Source organism: Marmota flaviventris, chromosome 6 (genome assembly GCF_047511675.1).
Source record: "Marmota flaviventris isolate mMarFla1 chromosome 6, mMarFla1.hap1, whole genome shotgun sequence".
In the NCBI taxonomy this organism is placed as follows: domain Eukaryota; kingdom Metazoa; phylum Chordata; class Mammalia; order Rodentia; family Sciuridae; genus Marmota; species Marmota flaviventris.
In genome coordinates, this window is record NC_092503.1 from 26,083,034 (window position 1) to 26,104,643 (window position 21,610).

General features: G+C 39.5%; 1 protein-coding gene across 1 annotated transcript in view; it reads right to left on the bottom strand.

The window, feature by feature from the left end:
* Positions 1-21,610, bottom strand: part of Ect2l (epithelial cell transforming 2 like) — a 91,410-nt gene that overhangs the window by 62,994 nt on the left and 6,806 nt on the right. The window contains exons 2-5 of the mRNA XM_071613871.1: positions 13,075-13,170; positions 11,359-11,434; positions 11,081-11,198; positions 9,012-9,124 (exon numbers count right to left, since the gene is read on the bottom strand). Coding sequence (XP_071469972.1) covers positions 9,012-9,124; positions 11,081-11,182 — 215 coding nt within the window. The 5' untranslated portion in view covers positions 11,183-11,198; positions 11,359-11,434; positions 13,075-13,170. The remainder of the gene's footprint in view (positions 1-9,011; positions 9,125-11,080; positions 11,199-11,358; positions 11,435-13,074; positions 13,171-21,610) is intronic.

Sequence of the window (21,610 nt, forward strand, 5' to 3'; positions counted from 1 at the left end):
CATTTTTAGGTGAAATAACCTCAATTTCTTTTTGGTAGTGCATCCCTAGCTATAAAACAAACATGATTAAGGTCAAGTCAATTCATGTGGGTCAATTTCCTGGCTACAGGAACTGGTCAGAAGCCAGAATGAACCTAAAACAGTATGAAGCCCAAACAAAGAAAATCTCTTTCTCTCTCTCTCTCTCTCTCTCTCTCTCTCTCTCTCTCTCTCTCTCTCTCTCTCTCTCTCTCTCCTTGGACACAATTGAAAGAAAGTAAGAATGAATCCATGGTTACTAAAGGCAGAACAGAGAGGGGGAGAATTCATTGGTTTCATTATTAAACCACTGGAACAAGGTTTAACTGCAGCCCAACCAGATGGGTTTTTCAATTACAGGAGAGTAGAAGGTTTCCTTAATTATTTGTATCATGTTTAGAGCCAACTACAGTGAAGCACTTTCTATACCCACTAAGTATAACCACAAGGATGAGATTAAAATGGTACCTACCAAATCTGAACAAATAATATGGTTTCATTACATTGAGGACAGAAGGGATGAGACAGCACTAGTGGTCAGAGTTCCTGCCTCCAAGGAATAGGATCAAGAGGCAAGGGACACCTCAGGGCCTTCAAGTCACTCATGTCTGTGCCTTAACTTGGCTATATACCAAATCACTGGAAGAACTCAGTCAAAATAGTGTCCTAAGCCCATTCCAGGTGTATTGAGCCCAATCTCTATCATCCAGGCTCATTATCTGTGTTTTACCAACTGCAAGTGACTCTGATGGGCCACACATTTTCAATGTCCGTGAACGAACTTGACTTCTCTTGGTAGGCGGAAGAGGCAGCAGAATGGATCCTGTTGCTGATCAGCATCAGCTGACATCAGTTACAAAGCACTGAGTATTTGCATGGTGGTCTTAGGAGTACCAGTAATTCTGTTTCAATTCACTTTATAAAAGCCCCATATTAATTCACTATTTAATTATGCCTGCAGGTCTGAAGGGCTCTATCACACCCATTCCACAGCCAAACACTTTTTGCTTTTCCTTCCTTGTTCTCGGCTATATTCTGGAGAACTGAGATGCCCAGAGAATTGACTATTAGATAAATGGAAAATTTTGAACCATTTTTAAACCTGTTATCTCCCTTGTGTTTTTCACAAATAATAAGGAAATCAGGGCAGCTTCAGTGTTAGTATAATCAAGGACTCAATGATGTTTTCAAATGCCTAACTGCTGCAAGCATCAGTCTTCATGCAATAGAGATCACAAGCTAGCAAAGTGGAAGACAGCATGTCCCTTCTGCCAGTCCCTTCAAAAGTTTTTTTAAATTACACCTGCATTCCTAGTGAGTCAAGAGGCAGAGGCAGCAGTATCTCAAGTTCAAGGCCAGCCTAGCAACTTAGCAAGACACTCTGCAACTTAGTTGAGAGAGCAACTTAGTGATACCCTGTCTCAAAATAAATTTAAAAAAAAAATGGGAGTATAACTCAGTGGTAAAGCATTCTGAATTCAATCCCCATTACAAAAAAATAAAAAATAAAGAAAACTCCAGAAGCTTCCTAACAGCCACCCCTTTATTTCATGGGCAGAATTAACATGTCCTAAACCAGACACCACCAAGAAATGTAATGATCATTATGAATTCAGTTCACTTCCCCGCACCCTTGGTGGGGCAGGTGATCAGCCCGGAGGCACGTAATGCCTGGGGAATAGACAGAGCTCCTGTCAGGAGGAAGGAGAGGAATGTGCAAGATGTGTGGCAGTCAGTTGTCTAACCCACTCAGAAGGAAGGGAGGAAAAGACCTATTCAGTCTATTTCTGTGCCTTTTTGAGCCCTTACTGATCTCAGTCCCACTCTATTCTACACTTGGGGGTATTTCTTAAATGGATAAAAATGCTTTTTAATGACTGGTAGTGAAACTCTCTTGCTCATTTTTTCTTTGTATTTAATTTTTTTCTTAGCCATTGTTGCCCATCTTCTTTTCCAGATTAGCTGTAGAATCAGTTTTTTCAAGTGCATAAGAAAAGCTCACCTGTGGATTTGGAACGATTAATTTGGAAAGGAGTGACGTCTTAAACATGGAATATCTATCCATTTACCCAGATTTGTTTGTTATTATTGTTGCTATATGCCTTAATACAAATTTGTCATTTCCTTCTTGAGGATTTTGTGCTTATCTTTTTAGTTTTAGGCCATGCACACAGGAAAGCAGACCTGTGAGAGGGGGAAGGGAGAGAGCCCTGGCAACATTGCTTTAATCTAAGGATCTAGGCCAGCCTGCAGCTAGATGAGTTGTAAGTCAGTAAATTCCTTTTTTCTTCTTAAGCTGCTTTGAGTTCAGTTTCTCAGTTGTGTTGGAAAGCCTTCTGACCAGGAACTTGAAAGAACAGCTAGAGAGGTCAGGAGGAAAGAGGATCAACATTCATTGGATGCTTGCTGTGTTCTGCAGATGTGATACTTCTGCTTCTAAGACTTGCTGAGCCCATTTGGATCTCATGGGCAGCCCCTTCCACTCTTACCCTGCAGTAACCCTCCTAGACATTTCCTAAATAGCTTCTCTAATACAGAGTAAGGCAAATGGTCTCTTCAAACCTTGTCTCGAGTTTCCAGTGAATTATATCTGAATCAGATGTTTCCTATGTAGAAAGTAAAAGAATACTTGGTAGATCTGGAAGCTAACATCATGTATGATATAGAGAGAGCAACAGAAGCATTTTCTGAGATGCTGCATTTAACAAATTGTGCAATGAGCAAACATCAGAGCTGCCGTTCATGAGATAACAGGGTGAAATAGCATCTTGTGGAGTTGTGCATCCTGACACACTTTGAGTATTATTACTGTTTGTAATTCCTTTTGGAATTGCTTTATATGTGATCTTTTTTAATTAAAATATATTTTTAGTTGAAGATGGACACAATACCTTCATTTTATTATTATTATTATTTTTTTTTAATGTGGTACTGAGGATCGAACCCAGTGCCTCACATAAGCTAGGCAAGTGCTCTATCACTGAGCTACAACCACAGCCCCTTATAGCGTGGTCTTGAATTAACTAAATAATGAAAAGTCTTGTATCAGTTAACCTCCTATATTTTAAAACTTATCTTTAGAAAACTACTTCTGCCCAGAGAACTACTAAATGAAAATTTTTCTCAAATATCTACCTTTTGGTCATTTTTGTAATTGAGCATGTTTTAGATATTTGCATTCAGTCAATTAGCATTTATTGAGTGACTCTTGGGTGCCTGACATTTCTGTAAGTGTGGAGACAGAAAGAGGCACCCAAGTCGTTGCCCTCACAGAGCCTGCCTTCTAGTGGAGGGGACAATAAATGAAGCATTGCACGGAATATAATGCAGGGGGTGCTAAGTGCTATCCAGAGACTTTAAACGTGACCAAAGAGAGCAGCACCACTTGCAAAATGGGAAGTGAACTTCAAGTGCTTGTACTTCTCCTCCTGTCGACCCTCCCTCTGCCTGCCCCTCACCCCCATCCAAAAGCTTTGGGTTTTGGTTTCTTCTTTCCTTTTAAACTCCAGAATTTTATTTTTTAACCTTCAGCTCCCCGCCCTAAACACAATCTCAACAGCAAATGAGAATATTGTCAATGTAAGCTCCTACCCAGCCACCCTCTGAGGATAGAACATGACCGGAATCCTGGACCTAAGGGAAAGAGTCAGAATGACCTGCCTTGCCTTTTCTTTTCCTTTTCCTTCCTTGCTTACTTTCTTTCTTTTTTCATTTTTTGTTGTGCTGCAAATGGAAGCCAGGGCCTCATACAGGCTAGTTGAGTGCTCTACCACTGAGCTACACCCTCAGCCCATCTTCTATATTTTGAAAACAGTAATTTTAGGTAAAAGTGAACAGTTTATCTTTCAAAATTTTTCTTTCTGACATAGATTCTCTGCTTGACCAAACTTTGGTCAGGCCCATCAGTGCACTTCCTTGTAAAATCTTGTTTTAGCCAAGAACACTGCTAAGTCAGTTTAGTAGAAACTCCGACCTCTTTATCTCTAATGACCCTGGATATCTGATCAGGTTCCTCATTCTTCACCAGCCTCAGGAAAGGTCTGATCACCCAGGCCTGTCTCTGGCAAGAGTTCCGCTCGGTCCATCTAGACAGGAACCCCCCTCGCCTCTAATGTTTCCTCTTAGTAATTTTCCCACTCAGCTCCTTTGCCTATAAATTTCAACTTGCCTGTGCTGTATTTGGAGTTGAGCCCAATCTCTGCCTGGCTGCAAATCCCATGGCAGTGGTCCCTATACCCATAGCAATGGTCCTAAAGAGTCTGCCTCACTATGCTTGAACAAGTACCAAGGGATGATTTTTTTTTTTTCCTCTAACATCTTCACCACCTTCACACAGAAGTATTCTCATTTCAAATGGACTCCCCATAACTCAGTTACGTGGTTGTTCTGTATTCCAAATTAAGCTACAAGTATGAAAAACTACACATCAGATTTCCTCTACAGATCACAACTGAGCGATCTCCTCAACAGACCCCCACCTGGGCTGCTTGGAAAGAGTGGGTAAGGGTGCTGAAGTGGGCTGGGGGGTGTTCTTTCTTAAATGTACTTTGGTGGGTACATTTTTCTGCTCTCCATCCCCACTTCCAGTCTGCCCTGAAGGGGGCAAATGATGAATGCTAGTGCCTTGTCAACCATCCATGTAACCTTCTTTGCCTTTGCCAACTCTCTCTCTCTCCCCCCACCTCCCACCCCCTTCCCCCCACCGACAAGCTATCTGCTGTTTTGAGACTGCAGCTGCCTGAATGGTGCCCCACCTGTCCAGGAAAGCTACAAGTTGAAGCAGCTCCAGCCCTGGAGTGCCAGGCCTTTGTGTAAGGCATTGAGTTGCTGAGCAGAAGCAATTTAAAACCGGTTCCACCAGTGCAGCAAGGAGCCGGATTCAACTCCTCCTAGGTTTCTCCAAGTATGACAGACACAAACAGCCAGTTTCCTTTAAGGAGTCACAGGAAAGGTCAGTTTAGACGAGTGGCAGAGGGAAGACACCGATGGGAACCATTGGATGTGTTGACACATAAGCATAATGTACTGGGGAGAATGCCATGATGTAGGTGGAAAACCCTCTAAGCAAAAAGACTAGCAAAGAAGGCTTCCCAGGAGGGCTGACATTTAAACAGAGGTGAGAAGGAGAATTTGCCAGAAGGACGGTTTAATAAACTGAACCTTTGAAAAATGTCCTTAAAATCATAAAATTCCAGTTAAGGTCCTCTACCAAGCCACGTGTGGTGGCACATACTTGTAGTCCTGGTGACTGAAGAGGCTGAGGCAGGAGGCTCACAAGTTTGAGGCCAGCCTTGGCAACTTAGTGAGATCTGTTCCAAAACAAGAAAAAGAAAAAAAAGAAGATGGGGCTGGGGATGCAGCTCAATGATGGAGCATCCTGGGGTTCAATCCCCAGTATTGCAAAAAGGAAAGAAAAAATAAGTTCATGCTAAAACTTAACAGTATGGACTATTGGAATATGTATTAAGACAGGAAAAAAGTCTTAGATATTTAAATATATTCCATAGAGAGTAAGGAGAAATTTTTTAATTTTTAATTTTTTGGTATCAGGGATTAAACCCAGAGCACTTAACCACTGGGCCACATCCCCCTTTTAAAAAAAAATTAATTTTTTCTTTGGAGACAGTACCTTGCTAAATTGCTTAGGGCCTTGCTAAGTTGCTGAGGCTTACTTTGAAGTTGTGGTCCTTCTGCCTGAGCCTCCCAAGTCTCTGGAAGGAGAAACTTTTAAAGAAAATTCTGATGAAACATTTCCTACCAATAGTTGAAATAGTATATTAATAAATGTAACTATCTGAATTATAATAAAATTATTTGAAAATCATAAAACAAACTATTTAAAACTAAGGGCTCTCTGACTTAAAAAAAGCATAGTCAAGCTTACATATAAATATTTCAGGCATTCAAATAATGCTTATTTCTTTCATTTATTAATAAGCATATTCACAGGTATGAGAGAAAATAGAGTACGGGAATAAATAGGACTCAAAACAAACTGTTAATATTGCACCTAGTAATTTTACTCCTAGATATATACCTAATAGAAATAACAACATCCATATACAAAAGCTTGGAGATGGATATTCATAAAATCATTACTTACAGCAACCAAAATGAGAAACAGCCCACATGTCTGTCAATTGATAAATGGATAAATAAATATGACACTTTTATACATTGGGATGTTATTGTCAATAAAAGGTAAGTACTGCCAGCAACAGTGGCACACACCTGTAATCCAGGTGTAAGGAGGATTGCAAGTTCGAGGTCAGCCACAGAAATTCAGCAAGACCCTGCCTCAAAATAAAAATTAAAGAGAGGGGGGACACTGGGTGTATACCTCAGTAGCAGAGCACCCCTGGGTTCAATTCCCAGTACCAAAAAAAAAAAAAAGGAAAATATCAGTGATATATACTACATACTACAAAATGGATAAACCTTGAAAACATATGAAAGACATCAGTCACAAAGATCACATACTTCATGATTCCATTTATGCAAAAAGTCCACAAGGGGCAAATTTATAGAGACATAAGACCATTAGTATTTGCCTGTATCTGGGCAGGATGAGGGTGGGGCTCAAGATAGGGAGTGACTGTCAACAGGTAGGGGAATCATTTTGGGGTGATGAAATGTTTTAAACCTAGATTGTACTGGTGGCTACACAATTCGGTGGATGTATTAAAACCACTGAATTGCATCTTTAATTTGGAAAACTTCATTATATGTGAATTATATCTCAGTAAAGATGCTTAAAGGAAAGTTCACTGCATTAAATTAAAAATATGTGTGTGGGGGGGGCGCTGGGGTTGTGGCTCAGGAGCAGAGCGCTTGCCTAGCGCATGCAAGGCATTGGATTCGATCCTCAGCACCACATAAAAATAAGTAAATAAAATAAAGGTATTGTGTCCAACTACAACTAAAAATTTTTTTTAAAAAGTGTGTGTGTGTGTGTGTGTGTGTGTGTGTGTGTTTGGCTTCTATATTTAACTGAAATTGAGCACAGCTGACACTAGGTTAGACCACCAACATGCAGTGTGACAGAAATCAATGGGAAAGAAGAAGTGTAAAAAAGACTTGACCAGGCTTTGCAGAAGGAACTGATTGATGCTTAACAACAAAAACCATTAACACAAATTAAAGGTGAGTTCTGAATGCCAAATCTAGACACTAGACACATATGAACAAGTTTCCCTGAAATCAGCTGCATAGAGCTATTTAGCACATACTGCTCTCTGTGGAAAACACAGCTGCCACCAGACAAACAAAAGTAATTTCACTGAACAGGTTAGTTCCACATTCTTTTCCCACAGAAAGTTAAGAATTCGGGTACTAGAAAAAAGATGCAATTTCCAGAGACAAAATGTCAGGCCTGAAGTTCAGCAGTCTCAAAATATACCACAAGAGCTCTAATGACCCCCAGTGGTTACAACTGAGATTGCTTGGTTTATGATACGTGAGACAAGAACGTAATGCACACAGCAATTACTAATATGGGGTTCCACCTATTATTTTCTTATCTTGAAAGCAGTAAAGTTTGAGTAAAAGTAAACATAGCAAATGACTGTCATAAATGTCCCTTCCCCTGATTTCTACGCATGAACTAAAGAGCCCATTTCGCTGTAGCCTGTCCACAGCCTGGTTCAGCAGAGCCAGGAAGGTGTTTGTCTCCTTCCAGTTGACTGGTCAGGGTGAGTCAGTTCACAACCTGTTTTGCACCTGCAGATGCAGGAGAAGCTGACAAATGAGAAGAGAAGAGAAATGGCTGATCAAGTGAGATAGGCAGGGAAAGTGGAAAAACATAGGGGGAGGCAGGTTGCAAACTGAAACAAGCCAGTTTGGTCATGAACAACTCTCAGATACTTTTTGGTAGCTGCCTAAGAACCAGAAGGTTAGCCTCACCACTAGGTTATATGGAAAGCAACTAACACCAAATGATGCCATTCCTAGGGTTTCACTAAACAGACCTTAATAAATAAATATAAACCACTTGTAGAGTCCCCTGTGCAGGCTTGATGAAGCTTCTATCTGCTGGGTGAGAGTTTCATCCAATTGAGAAAGAACAGTGTTCTACCAACAGCATCCTATTGTTACTCTAGTAACCCAAGACTGACCCAAGGTCATTTATTTGGGGATGAAGCCTGGGAAACCACACACACAACTTTTCACTGGCCCAGCTGGAGTCTTCGCTCAGGTCCAAGTGCACTGAAGTATATAAATATCCTCCTCTCTCCTGTATTTCCGTCAGTCCATACCACTTGAATATCCCCAATTTCACGAGAGTCTATGTCTAACACAGTTAACAAGGCATTGGTTGCCCATACAACAGAGGTCTGATATTTGCTCTAATAATAACTAAAGCATTGGGACCCTTCCAACCTAGAAAGAACTAATGACCCCTAGAGTATTAATTCCCAATCAGAACACTAGCTGCCCCTGGGTATCATTTCAACTAACAAATGTAATGCTGTCTATGCTGCGTTATTTGAAAGTAAATTACAGATAGAACACCAGGGAAGGGGAAGAGTAGGGGCGGGACCCATTGGCCACCACTGTCCATTGCTGTCTACTTCGGCCACATCCCTTTATGTCACTGCCATTGTCCGTGCTCATGTATATTTCAGATCCATCATTTAATAATCATTTACAAGTGTCTAGCTGTGTACCAGCTATCCTGCCTGTATGACACTTCCAAGGAAAATTTAATAATCCAAGAACATATTAAAAATTCACTGGCTGAAGCCACTAACAAATTTTGCAAAAACAAAACAGCTTCATAATGGTGTGATGGTGTTCATACCCCCCCACCATGGCTTCGTTGCAGCCTCAAGGAGGAAACAAGCATTTGAAGAGTCTGTAGATAAACCTTCAAGTATTAATTGTGTGATTTTTTAATAGAGAAAAAAAGACTCGTAAAGGTTATATACACATTTTACAATGTTTTGTTTTCTTTAAGGACCAATGGTAATTACATCATTAAGCAACCAATTTACCTTAATTGTGATTTAGTGCATCGTAAAAGAATTGTGAATAAGAATTCTTGACGTTGTTTGTTGGTCCAGAGGTCAAACCAATGACTTATCAAAGCAACTCTTTCCTGAAAGAGCTGTAAGGGGGGAAAATGATATTTTACTGTACCTTTATATACATTCTTAGTTGCTAAGCAATCTTCAGATGATCCACTAACAACCTCCCAGCTAATATTTGCATAGCACTTTACAATTCACAGGGTGCTTTCATGAATGTGTAGGGGTCTCTCCTTTCGGCTTAAACTGTTTTTATCCAGGGATAAGAGGAGCCTGGGCTTGTTGGGTAGGCTGCTGGGAAGGGTGGTGGGGATGTAATTACAGAGAAGGAGGGAAAACAAAAAGGTAGTGTGAACTGGCTCTTGTTTTTAACCTAGACTACCATGACCCAGGGAAACAGATTCCACACGTTTTTGTCTTGAAAACACATATATGAAAAAAAAAAATGTGCAGTATCTCTAGCAATTAGAGAAAAGCAAATCAAAACTACACTGAGATTTCATCTCACTCCAATCAGAATGGCAACTACCAAAAAATATAAGCAACAATAAATGTTGGCGAGGATATGGAAAAAAAGGGTACACTCATACATTGTTGGTAGGACAGCAAATTGGTGCAACTACTCTGGAAAGCAGTTTAAAAATTCCTTTAAAATTAGGAATTAAATCATCCTTTGACCCATTTATCCCACTCCTCAGCATATATCCAAATGATTTAAAATCAGCATCCCACAATAACACAGCCACATCAATGTTTATAGCATCACAATTCATAATAGCTAAGCTATGGAGCCAAACTTGGTGCCCTTCAACAGGTGAATGGATAAAGAAAATGTGGTACATAGACACAATGAAGTATTACTCAGCCATAAAGGATAACTTTATGACATTTATTAGTAAATGGATGAATCTGGAGGCTATGATGCTAAGTGAAATAAGCCAATCCCCCAAAATCAAAGGTTGAATATTTTTGTTGATATGTAGAAGCCAAACCACATAAATAAGGGAGCGTGAGAAGAAGAGAAGTTCAGTACATTAGACAAAGCGGAATGTAGGGAAGGGAAGGGGATAGGAATAGGAGACAGTAAAATGAATCGGACATAATTTTCACACACACACACACATATATATATACATATATATAAATTAAAAAAACTTAGCAAATTCATCATTGTATATACCCAGAAGAATGGGGTCCTGATTAGAATAAGATATAAAAATGCATGTGTAATTTTATCAAAACAATTCTACTGTCATGTATAACTAAAAAGAACCAATAAAAATAACTTTCTAATTATTAAAAAAGAAAGAAAGAAAACACATATAGGCCTCACTCATTCCATTGCTAAAATAGATTCATTTAAGTAGATATGAATTATTGATCCACAGCCATGGATTTTCATAACACTCATGAAACTGACCATGAATAATTATTATAAAATGCTATTGTTAGTTGTGTCTCTAAGACAGTGTTCCCAAAGACCAGTGTCCCCAAAACTGGGTTCCAGTCCAGCTTTGCTAGATAGGCATATACAAACTCACTGTCTTTATTACAGGTCAGGCTTTAATCCCAGCCAGTCTATTCTTCCCTTGTAAAAGAGGTTGAGCCCACGTGAGCTCTGAGGACCCACTATGCTAGCTCCATTAATGCCTTGCAGACTGCCCTCCACCATTCGATGACTTCTTCCTGAATTACTGTTCAAGGGACGGGCATCGCCAGGCCACATAGAACCATATGGTTGGCACCAGAGAGGAGTATTAAGGACACAGTGAGACATACACGCACACACCCTCACCACCACCACCCAGAGCATCTTCTTTCCTTCTCCTTCCCCATTACCGCAAACCACAGGTGTCCTGGGGATCTCTATTTTGACTCTGGAAGCACAGAATAAGATGGGAGGCAGATTGGGAGACTTGCAACAAAGCTAGAATTGTTTTTGTTTAAACTGACTCAAAAACTAAATTCTTTAGAGGATTTTCTTTAAAAGTATGACAACGTAAGACTCACTATTTGTAACTCACCATGTAACTCACCTGTCTATTTAGTGACTTGTTGCTAAAAGGTGTCCAGGCACTGAACCTTGTTTGCAAGCTCTCCATTTCCAGGGTTTTCCAGGAAGAATCCCCAACTGACATCACAGCAAACTAGGAACTACAGGTACATTTCAATAAATGTATAATTTAAGCCGACTTAGAAAAATCCAATACAGCAGGCACAGTGGTACACCCCTGTAATCTCAACTACATAGGAGGCTGAGGGAGGAGGATCGCAAGTCTGAGGCCAGCCTGGGAAACTTAGCCAGGAAACTTACCCTGTCTTGAAATAAAAAATAAAATGGGCCAAAGATATATCTCAATGTCAGAGTGCCCCTGGATTCAATCCTAATACTGGAAAACAAAATAGAAAAGAAAGAAAGAAAAATTATAATGTATAATTATACTGTACACACTTAATACATTAATGCTGTCCCTGTAGGAATTTTAGAATTAGAACATATATTTTAGAATTAGAATAATCCCTTTGTATGTATAAACTGTTTATAAAATTATAGTTCATGGAAGCATATGTATATGAATATACACACAGAGGATGAACCACATAAATATACACTGAGTCCATGGATTCCTAATCACTGCAATTATTCTGGCCTTACCTACTTGCAAACAAATCTAAACCTAAATAAAAGTTCTTTTTTACTTTGCCGGAAAATGGAAGAGTAGTGAATATGTTTCAGAAAATGCTATTAATAACTCAGACATTGGTATAATTTTTTTTTTTTTTTGAGGGGATAGAACCTGAGGACTAATGCTAAGCAAGTGCTCTGACACTAAGCTATATCCCCAACCCAAAGCATGGTTTGTTATCTGCTAGGAAGACTGACTTTTTCTTTCCTTGGAAAGCAAAAATTTGAAGTATTCAAACAGGACACCCTACCTACCCATCTTTTAGGGACATAAGTCAGAGAGGATATAAAGGGGGAAATTAGGTTCATGTATTAGTCATCTATTGCTGCATAACAAATGATTCCAAAGTTTAACAGCTCAAAATGACAAGCATTTATAACCTCAAAGTCCTGAGGGTCAAGAATCTAGGTGCAGCTTAATGAGTACTATATTAGTTTGCTGGGTCTGCCAAAAAGAAAAAAAAAATCCACAGAACAAGTGGTTTAAAAAACAGAAATTTATTTTCTCTCAGTTCAGGAGGCTAGATGTCCAAAATCAAATGCCATCAATGTTGGCTTCCTAGCTTGTGGATAACCACTTTATCACTATGTCCCCACACAACCTTTCTTCTGTTGAAAAACCAGCCTCTACCTCAGAGCAAAGCCTGTCCAAGGAAGGGACATGACCTTTGTCCTTGGAAAGACCCACAGAGCACTCCTAGGCACATTCCCACCCTGCTAAATTGTTTATCTACAAATGAAATCTGCTGCGCCAGGTGTCCCTGACTTAGGCTAGGTGGGGACCCATAGCAACCCCCTAACAGCCACCAATCAGCATGAGACAGGGAAATAGCTGGGATGTCAGATGACCCTCCCAGTAGTTTACAGTGTTGGGAAACCACATAGTTCAGCACGAACACCCCTCTTAGCTTAAACCAATCAATTCAAATGAATCCCCCTCTTGTAGTAACCAATCACCCCTACCCAACTTGTTCCCGCCAGTAAATGTGCTAATCATGTTTTAGAGCTCTTATTTGATTTTCCCTCGGTGTGTGATGATTTGCTAAGAGATGCTATGATGTATGTGGGGGTCCCTGCCTTCTCCAAAGAATGTATAAAACTGCTGCAAACCCTGGGCTCAGGGCCTCTCAGCGTCACCAGTTGCTGTGTGCGCGTGGAGGACCAAGCTAGCTCGCAATAAACACCTCTTTGCTGCTTACATCGATCTTGGGTCTCTGGTGGTCTTTTGGGGGTCCTGAATTTGAGCATAACACTGTGTGTACACAAAGGGAAAGGGGTAACTTTGTAAACTGGGCCCACTGTACTGACCAACCCCCACATGTTTTCTTTTGAAAAACAATTTACCTGCAGCCCTTCCTGGCTTCAGCCAATAGACAGACTACATTCCTCAGCAAAAGACCTGTTGTCTGCAGGAGAAATGCGGGACCCCAAGGCTCCTTCCTGCTGATAAGAACACAAGTTACCGTGAAGTGGGAGACTTTCTTTATACAGACCAGATTCCACGACTGAAGGAGACAAGATAATTAAAAGTAAAACCCCCTAACCATTAAATCTGTAAAAAAAAAAAAAAAATTCCAATTGGAACCAGTCATCAAGGTGACCCAGAGTTGCCTTGGATCTTGAGATTTTATAGTAAAATCTCCCCTTCATGAGGTAATACCATATGCACTGGAGACTTGAAAGTCTGATGCAATCCTACTATCAGTCAAAAGTCAAGAGGAAGACCTGGGCAGACTCTTTGGAAACTTCCTTGGGAACCCCCAAAAAATAGGAGAGTAGGAGAGGTGAGCCATCACTCTCCTCTCTGATAGGACCTACTCTCTCCTTTGAGAGCTTCCCCCTTTCCCCTTTCCTGTCCCTTCTAATAAACTCATGCCTGCCATTATGTGCATCTTGCCCAAATTCCTTCTAATATGGTCTCAAGAACCAGTGACAGAGGACATCCATGGTTGCTTCAGCTCCACATAGGTTCTCGTTCTGCAAAAGTATCAGGACCTATTTATTATAAAGCTAGTGTAAACTGGGTGCAGTGGCAGGAGGAGCACAGGTTCAAGGTCAGTCTCAGAAACTCAGTGAGGCCCTGACAATTTAGCAAGATCCTGTCTCAAAAAACAAATAAATAAAATAAAATAAAAATAAAAGGACAGGGGATGCATCCAAGTTTGGACAGGGGTGTCCAAGCACCCATGAGTTCAATCTCCCAACCCTTGCAAATAAAGCAAAAATAAATAAACAAATAAAACTAGTGTAACTAAAAACATGAAACACTGGCACAAGAATAGACAAGTAAACCAATGGAAGAGATAATTGAGTCCAGAAACAGACCATATATGTATGGACACTTGATTTATGACCAAGGTGGCACTCAGAGTAGTGGAAAAGATGAGTCAGTGAAACATGGAGTAGAACAACTGCCCAGAGCAGCCCTGCTGGCCTCAGAATCATCAGAAATGATCACTAATGCTTTACAATACTACATTTTGGGGTACTTTGTTAATCAGAAACAACAACAACAACAAATTAGGGGTAAATTATTACCATAATTGAAACACATGGTACTGCCATTGGAACTGAAAGGGTGGTGAGGAGACTGCTTAGTGGAGTTGAGGAGAGCAGTCAAATTGCTAGGAAAGGATAAGCCACAAGAAGTCTTGCATTTTGTAGCAGTTTAGTAACACAATTGCCTGTGTTATTGTGGATGATAGAAAGGGTACCAATGAATATGTAGGGCTGACTAGAGAGATTCCAAGCTGATTAAACGAAGTGCTGATGGAATTATTGAGCTCCATATGGTAAAGTCTAGTAGGAGAGAGATGAACCAACCTGAAAGATCTGTTTAGTGTGGGGCAAATGTTAGTGGAAATAGACTATCTAGCACAGTCTCCATCAGACAAAAGTATCTCAGAGTAATAAATGGCCTTATGTGGGGAGCCATTTGTGAAAAACACATGAGGATCTTCTCTTGGCTAGAAGCCAGGAAGATTTTAGGTTTAACCTTCGGAACTATGGTGGCTCTCATATGCAATAGATTGCCCAAGGCATATGACCTTTATCTTTGCTCCGCTAGGAAGATCTCTGTGATGGTGGCTCCAGAGATGGGCAAAACCAGTTGGGAACTGGACAGCCCACCTTTAACATTTTTTGGAAAAGAACATTCTATGAAAGGCCTCCAATATCCCCCGATATATATAAATCAGGCGCAGGCTCCATTTTGCCATAGAATAAAAGCTCGATCCGTGTATCAGCTTGTCTGTCCCACCCCTGCTTTTGAAAATATTTTCTGTGTCCTGTGGTTCTTTCCCATTCTATTTTTCCTAGCTTTTATTTCTCAGTCAGCCCATTCCACCAAGGGGAACCCCAGCCCCTTGGGGCAAAGATCAAATGAAGGGTGTGGTTGTAAGACTCCTTATTAAAAAAATTTCAGCTGATTCCTCATAAACTCTCATTTAGGGGTGAAAAACATTTCCTAAGAATCTTAGCATTTTTGTTCCACATACCCAGTTTCACAGCCCAAGTCAGAGAAGAACCTATCTCATAAGGAGTTTTGGATTTAGCTTGTGTTGAAGGAAAATAATTACAATTAGATACATACAAAACCCATAAAATTGTCAAGAGGGTAGTTCTGCTGAAAGTATGATCAGCTTATAATAAAGCTACCAACATTGTTTGAAATAAAAATCTCCAAGCCACCATAGTAATCTGTGTGTCTCTGGAGAGAGATAACTTGTTTTTTTAAGTTCACAGGTCTCCAGATCAGGAGGAATTGTGGACAAGGAGAGTTATTTACAGTTGGATCTGATGCAGATCACAAGAGACTGGACCTTCAAGCCTAATTCTATAATTGGATGAGACTTTGAATGTCTCAGGGTAGAGTAAATGTATTCTGTACGCTAAAGGCATGTGAAGGCAAAAGGTAATTTGTTTCCTTATGTAGGGCCAGGAAAAACTGCACCCATTCCTGTACCTCCATATCAGTTATCCCATCAGGAGGTGGAGTCTGTTCCTCTCCCTCCCCTTAAATCAGCCCTCGTAATGATTTATTGTAACCAATAACATGTCATGAAAGTGATCATGTATAACTTCCAGGTACAGCCTTAAGAAGACTTGCAGCTTCTATTTTTGTACAGTTGCAAGGTGAATAAATCCTGGCTTGGATTCTGAATGATGAGAGATCACACTGGGAGAGAGAGGCTAAACTACCCCCCAGCTGTTTCAGCTATCCCCAAGTGCTAGATGCATGAGTGCAGTCATCTTGGATATTTCAGTTCCAACCAAGCTCTTAAGTTAATGCACCACATGAATCACCCCAGCCAACAACACAGGAAGTGAAAGAACTGCTCAGCTGAGGGCAGCCAACCCATAGAATTGTGGGAAATAAATGATTTCTGTTTCATGCTGCTAAAATTTGGAATGATTGTTTTCAAGTATAGACTGATCAAACCATGCGTTGGTGAACATGCAGAGCTTTCAGCTGGTAAAAATGAAAATTGGTATTAAGTACTTTGGAAAATTGTTTGGTATTATTTCATAAAGTTGAACATATGCATTTACTTACCCCAACAGAAAAAGGTACACATTTGGATTAAAATATATCAACAAGAATATTTATAGCTAAACTGGATAGCCCCAAAATAGAAACAATCCAAGCATCAGTCAACAGTTGAATGGATAAATATATTGTAATTAAATCATGTAACAGAACTCTGTTCATCAAAAAAAAAAAAAAAAAAAAAAATGAAGGACCTGGATAAATCATGCACATATCACATTAAACAAAAGAAGCTAGGAGCAAAATAATTCATTTTATATGGATCCATCCATACAAACTTCTAGCATTACAATGTAAAAGTTAAGATAGAGATTAGTTTTGGGTGGAAAGAGGGTAATGTTTAGGAGAGGGCATAAGAGGTGACTCTGGGTGCTGCTACTGATCTACAGATGGGAACCCAGGTCCACTCACTTTATAATTCATTGAGCTCTACACTCATGATTGGCATATATTTCTAAATCCTCTATTTTGATCAATAAGTGTATAAAATGATTCAGTTTAAAACTTCAAGAAATATAAATTTTATAAAGAAAATTGTTAAACTTTATTAAAAATCTTTTTTTTTTCCTTTTGATACTGGGGATTGAACTTAAGTGTGCTCTACCCATGAGCTACATCCCCAACACTTTTTTGGTGGGGAGGGGACTAGGCATTGAATTCAAGGGAACTTTACCACTGAGCTACAACCTCATTCTTTAATAATTTTATTTTGAGATAGGTTCTTGTTAAATTGCAGAGGCTGGTTCCAGCTTGCAATCCTCTTGCCTCAGCCTCCCAAGTAGCTGTGATTATACATGTATGCCACTGCACCCTGTTTTGAACAACATATTTGGAGTAAATGGAGAGATATGGCTTGTTCCTAGAGGACTCATTAGAGTGAAGAAATTAATTCTCTCAAATTGATCCACCAACTCAATGCAATCTTGGTAAAAACAGTCCTAAAATATATTACTGTGGAGTGTGCATGTGGTGTGCGCACACACACATGCACATGTGTATGCATATGTGATTTCAAAAAACTGATTCTAAAATATTTATGGAAGTTTAAGGGCCCCAAAATACACAATAGCTAAGCTATGGAACCAACCCTAGGTGCCCTTGAACAAACGAATGGATAAAGAAAATGTTGCATATATACACAGTAGAATAAAAAGAATTTATAACTTTTGTTAATAAATGGATGGATCTGGAGACTATCATGCTAAGTGAAATAAGCCAATCCCCAACAAGCAAGGCTGAATGTTTTATGACATGTGGATGCTAACACACAATAGTATGGGGGCAGGGTAGAAATTCACTGGATTAGGCAAAGGGGAATGAAGGGAAGGGAGGGGTTGGGAATAGTAAAGATAGAAGAGTGAATCAGACATAATTTTCCTATGTTCATACATAAATACATGACCAGTGAAACTCCACATCATGTACAACCACGAGAATGGGATCCTAATTAGAAAAAGTTATACTCCGTGAATGTATAATGTGTCAAAATACACTCTAGTGTCATGTATATCTAATAAGGAGCCCCAAATTGTCAAGACAATATGAAGGACAAGGGAGGAAGAAGTGTTTGCCGATATCGAAACTTACTTTGAAGTCATAGTAATAAGATGATGTGGCATTAGTTTGGGGGTGACACCTATAGCAGTGGAGTAGAAGTGTCAAAACAACATGGGTTACACTTACTGGTTGACAAATCAAGAGGTAGAGTTTTCCATTTAGGGGAAACAGATTTTCTGTCTAAAAAGGAAGAAAGAAATTTGACCCTTTCTCACACTTACACTGACAAGCATCAACTATCTAAAGGCTTTTCATATATACATAATCAATTACACATAGTTTGTGAATCGCCAGAAGACAAAATTATGAACAAAGGATGATGTCAGAGAAGATGATTTTGGCTCAGTCTAAGTGGAAGAAAAATCAGGTCAGCGGCTCTAGGAGATTATGTCCTGTGCCCATTACCTGGAATGGTAAAGCTCAAGTTGGCCTACCACTTGTCAGTGATATTCTAGCTAGGATTCAAGCAATTTAAATGTTTCTAGCCACCCTCTGTTACTACCAGTTCCAAGGAGAGAGAGAATGCAATGTGCCTGGCATAGCTGAAGAAATTTATTGGAGTCAGGAGAATTTCAGCATAAGACTAACATTTGCAGCACCTCCACTCAATGAGAGGGAAGCACATTTAAAAGTGAACATATTTCAAAGCTATGCATCATATTAGGAACAATTTTGGAAATGTTATTGGAAGACAGCATGATATAGTGAGTAACTGATTTGAATCCTTGATCCAACTTTTCAAAATTGAAGCTTTATAATAATTCAGTATCTGAGCCTCAGTTTCCTTATGTGTGAAACAAGGTGGTGATGTGTCTTGGCTAATACATTATAATAATGTATTATTCACAACCTAGATGCCCTTCAGTAGACATATGGATAAAAAAATGTGGCATATATACACAATGGAATATTACTCAGTAATAAAAGAGAATAAAATCATGGCATTTGCAGGTGAATGGATGGAATTAGAGAAGATGATGCTAAGTGAAGTTAGCCAATCCCAAAAAAACAAATGCCAAATATTTTTCTTTGATATAAGGAGACTGATTCATAGTGGGGTAGAGAGGGGGAACATGGGAGGAATAGATGAACTCTAGATAGGGCAGAAGGGTGGGAGGGGAAGAGAGGAGGCATGGGGTTAGAAATGATGGTGAAGTGTGATGGCCATCATTATCCAAAATACATGTATGAAGACACAAATTGATGTGAATATACTTTATATACAACCAGAAGTATGAAAAATTGTGCTGAATATGTGTAATATAAATTGTAATGCATTCCACTGTCATATATAAAAAATCAATTTAAAAAATAATGTGTTAAATGTATGATATGTCAAAATCATTGTAATGTTTTGAGCAACTAATGAAAAATTTTTTTAAAAATGTGTTGTTCAAATAAAAACTTCATGGTGAGGTGAGAAATTAAAAGAAATTAAAAACCATCTCGCTTCTAGGGATACCAGGATACCAGCTATGGCCCCCTTCTCTCTCCTGGGAGAAATGCAGAAGTCTATGTTACCCCTTGTAAAATAAACCCTGCTTTATATACTTGCCTTGGCTTCTTCTGAATCAGCATTAAATCAAAACAAATCCTGAGTTTCATAAAATACCTATTTGTTATGTGAAACTACCCCCCGCCCAGAGCTATCAGAAGGGATTTTTACTTAGCAAATTCTTGAAATTGTTATTATCCTCTGTGTTAAGGGGTTAGTAAGTTCCATAATGAGCTGAAAGTTAGTAGAACCCTGTCTCAAAAATCAAAAATAAAAATGACTGTGGATGTTGCTCAATGGTGGAGTGGCCCTGGGTTCAATCCCTAGTACCACAAATATAAATAAAATAACAATTTTGCTGACTACCTATTTCAATTCAAAGGGAAGGGGTATGTTGGTAATCGCTACTTCATTAGTGGATTTTTTTTCTTATTCTAGCATTTTACATTTCTCCAAAAAGTAGTTCCATAGATATTAATAGGTGTTTCCCCAGAAAACAGAATCTGTGACTGAATATGATTGGGAAATGATTGAACAAAATTAAGCATGTTTCTTTTATGTGGGATGTTTTGGAAGCATTGACATACTGAGGTTCACAGGGAATTTACAAGAGGAGATAATGTGTAACATTTTCCCTCTTTTATTGTTATATGGATCCCATAATAGTGTGTATTGATTATTTAATATGATTATCATAGTGTTTATCTAGTGCTGTCAAATTATCCCTCAAATCACTGGTTTAAAATAATAAACATTGATTATCTCAGAGTTCCTGTGAATCAAGAGGATAGGCACAGCTTAATGGGGCCTTCCAGCTCAGGATCTCTCATAGTCTAGGAGTCAGCAGGGGCTATAGTTATCCCAAAGATGGCCTGGGGAAGGATTCCCTTCTAAACACATTTAAGTGATTGTTGGCAGGATCTAGGTCTTCCCAATCTGCTGGAACAAGGCCTCAGCATCCTCTATTATGTGGCAAAAATGGCAGCTTACTTCTGTTCAAATGATCAAGCAACAGAGCAAGAAAGGACAGGCAAGATGGGAGCTGGAGTCTTTGGGTAATATAATTTCAGAAGTGATGCACCATCACCATCATTTTAATTAGTCAGAACAGGGGGCAGCTAACATGTTTAACAGACATATGTGGCCCACTACCTAATTTTTAAATCAAGTATTATTGGAACAGCCAATCCCATTTACTTATATGGTTGTTTTTATACTACAACAACAGAACAGAGTAATGGGGAGAAAGACCATATGACCCACAGAGCCAAAAATTTATTTATTATCTGGAACTTTACCCAAAATGCCAATGCTTGCATTAGAAGCAAGTCCAGCACATATTTAGGGGGAGAAAATTTACAAGGGCATTAATACAAGGAAGTCTGAGGTCATTGAGAGCTATTTTAGAAGCTGCCTGCCACATAGTGTCTGCAATAGAGTAGGTGCCTCACATATTTGCTGAATGAGTAAGTGAATAAATGTTCATGGTTTGAATGGGTCTCCTTTAAAAGTCAGGTGTTAAAACTGAAGCCAGAATTAGATGGACAGTCAGTATAGATGGGTAAATTGGGTAAATCGAGTCAGGTCAGATTGAATCAGGCCAATTTTGAATGGGTCCTGGGAAGTTGGAGACTGTCCCCTGAGGGATTAAAATGTTAATTCCTTCAGAGCCTTTCCTCCACCCATATCAAGAACCTACCTCTGTCCCAACCTGTTGCTAAGGTAACCTGTTCCAGGAATTGCCCCTTCCTACAGGGAGCTATAAAATTGTTAATTAATGTGTCCTTGGCTGCTCCATCCTGCCCTTCCCCCTTCAGTCCTCCTGTTTCCCACCTTTTGGCCATCCCACCAAGCATTCCTGGGCCTAGTCACATATGCAGGAAGGAGAAAGGAAGGGGAAGAGGGCAGGAGAAAAGAGGAAGCCTAGGACATATAAAAAGGGCAGACCATCTCGCTTCTAGGGATACCAGGATACCAGCTATGGCCCCCTTCTCTCTCCTGGGAGAAATGCAGAAGTCTATGTTACCCCTTGTAAAATAAACCCTGCTTTATATGCTTGCCTTGGCTTGCTTCTCTAATGTTCAAACTTCAACATGTGGGGAAGCAGAGCTCTTCATTGATAACAGGCGGTATCAAAATTTAATAGCCAAGGAAATGATAAGAAGAGGTGAGACTTTAAGAGGAGAGCTGTTTTAGTCAGCTTTTTTGGAATTATGATCAAAAGACCTGAAAAGAATAATTTTAGAGGAGGAAAAGTTTATTTGGTGCTCACAATTTAG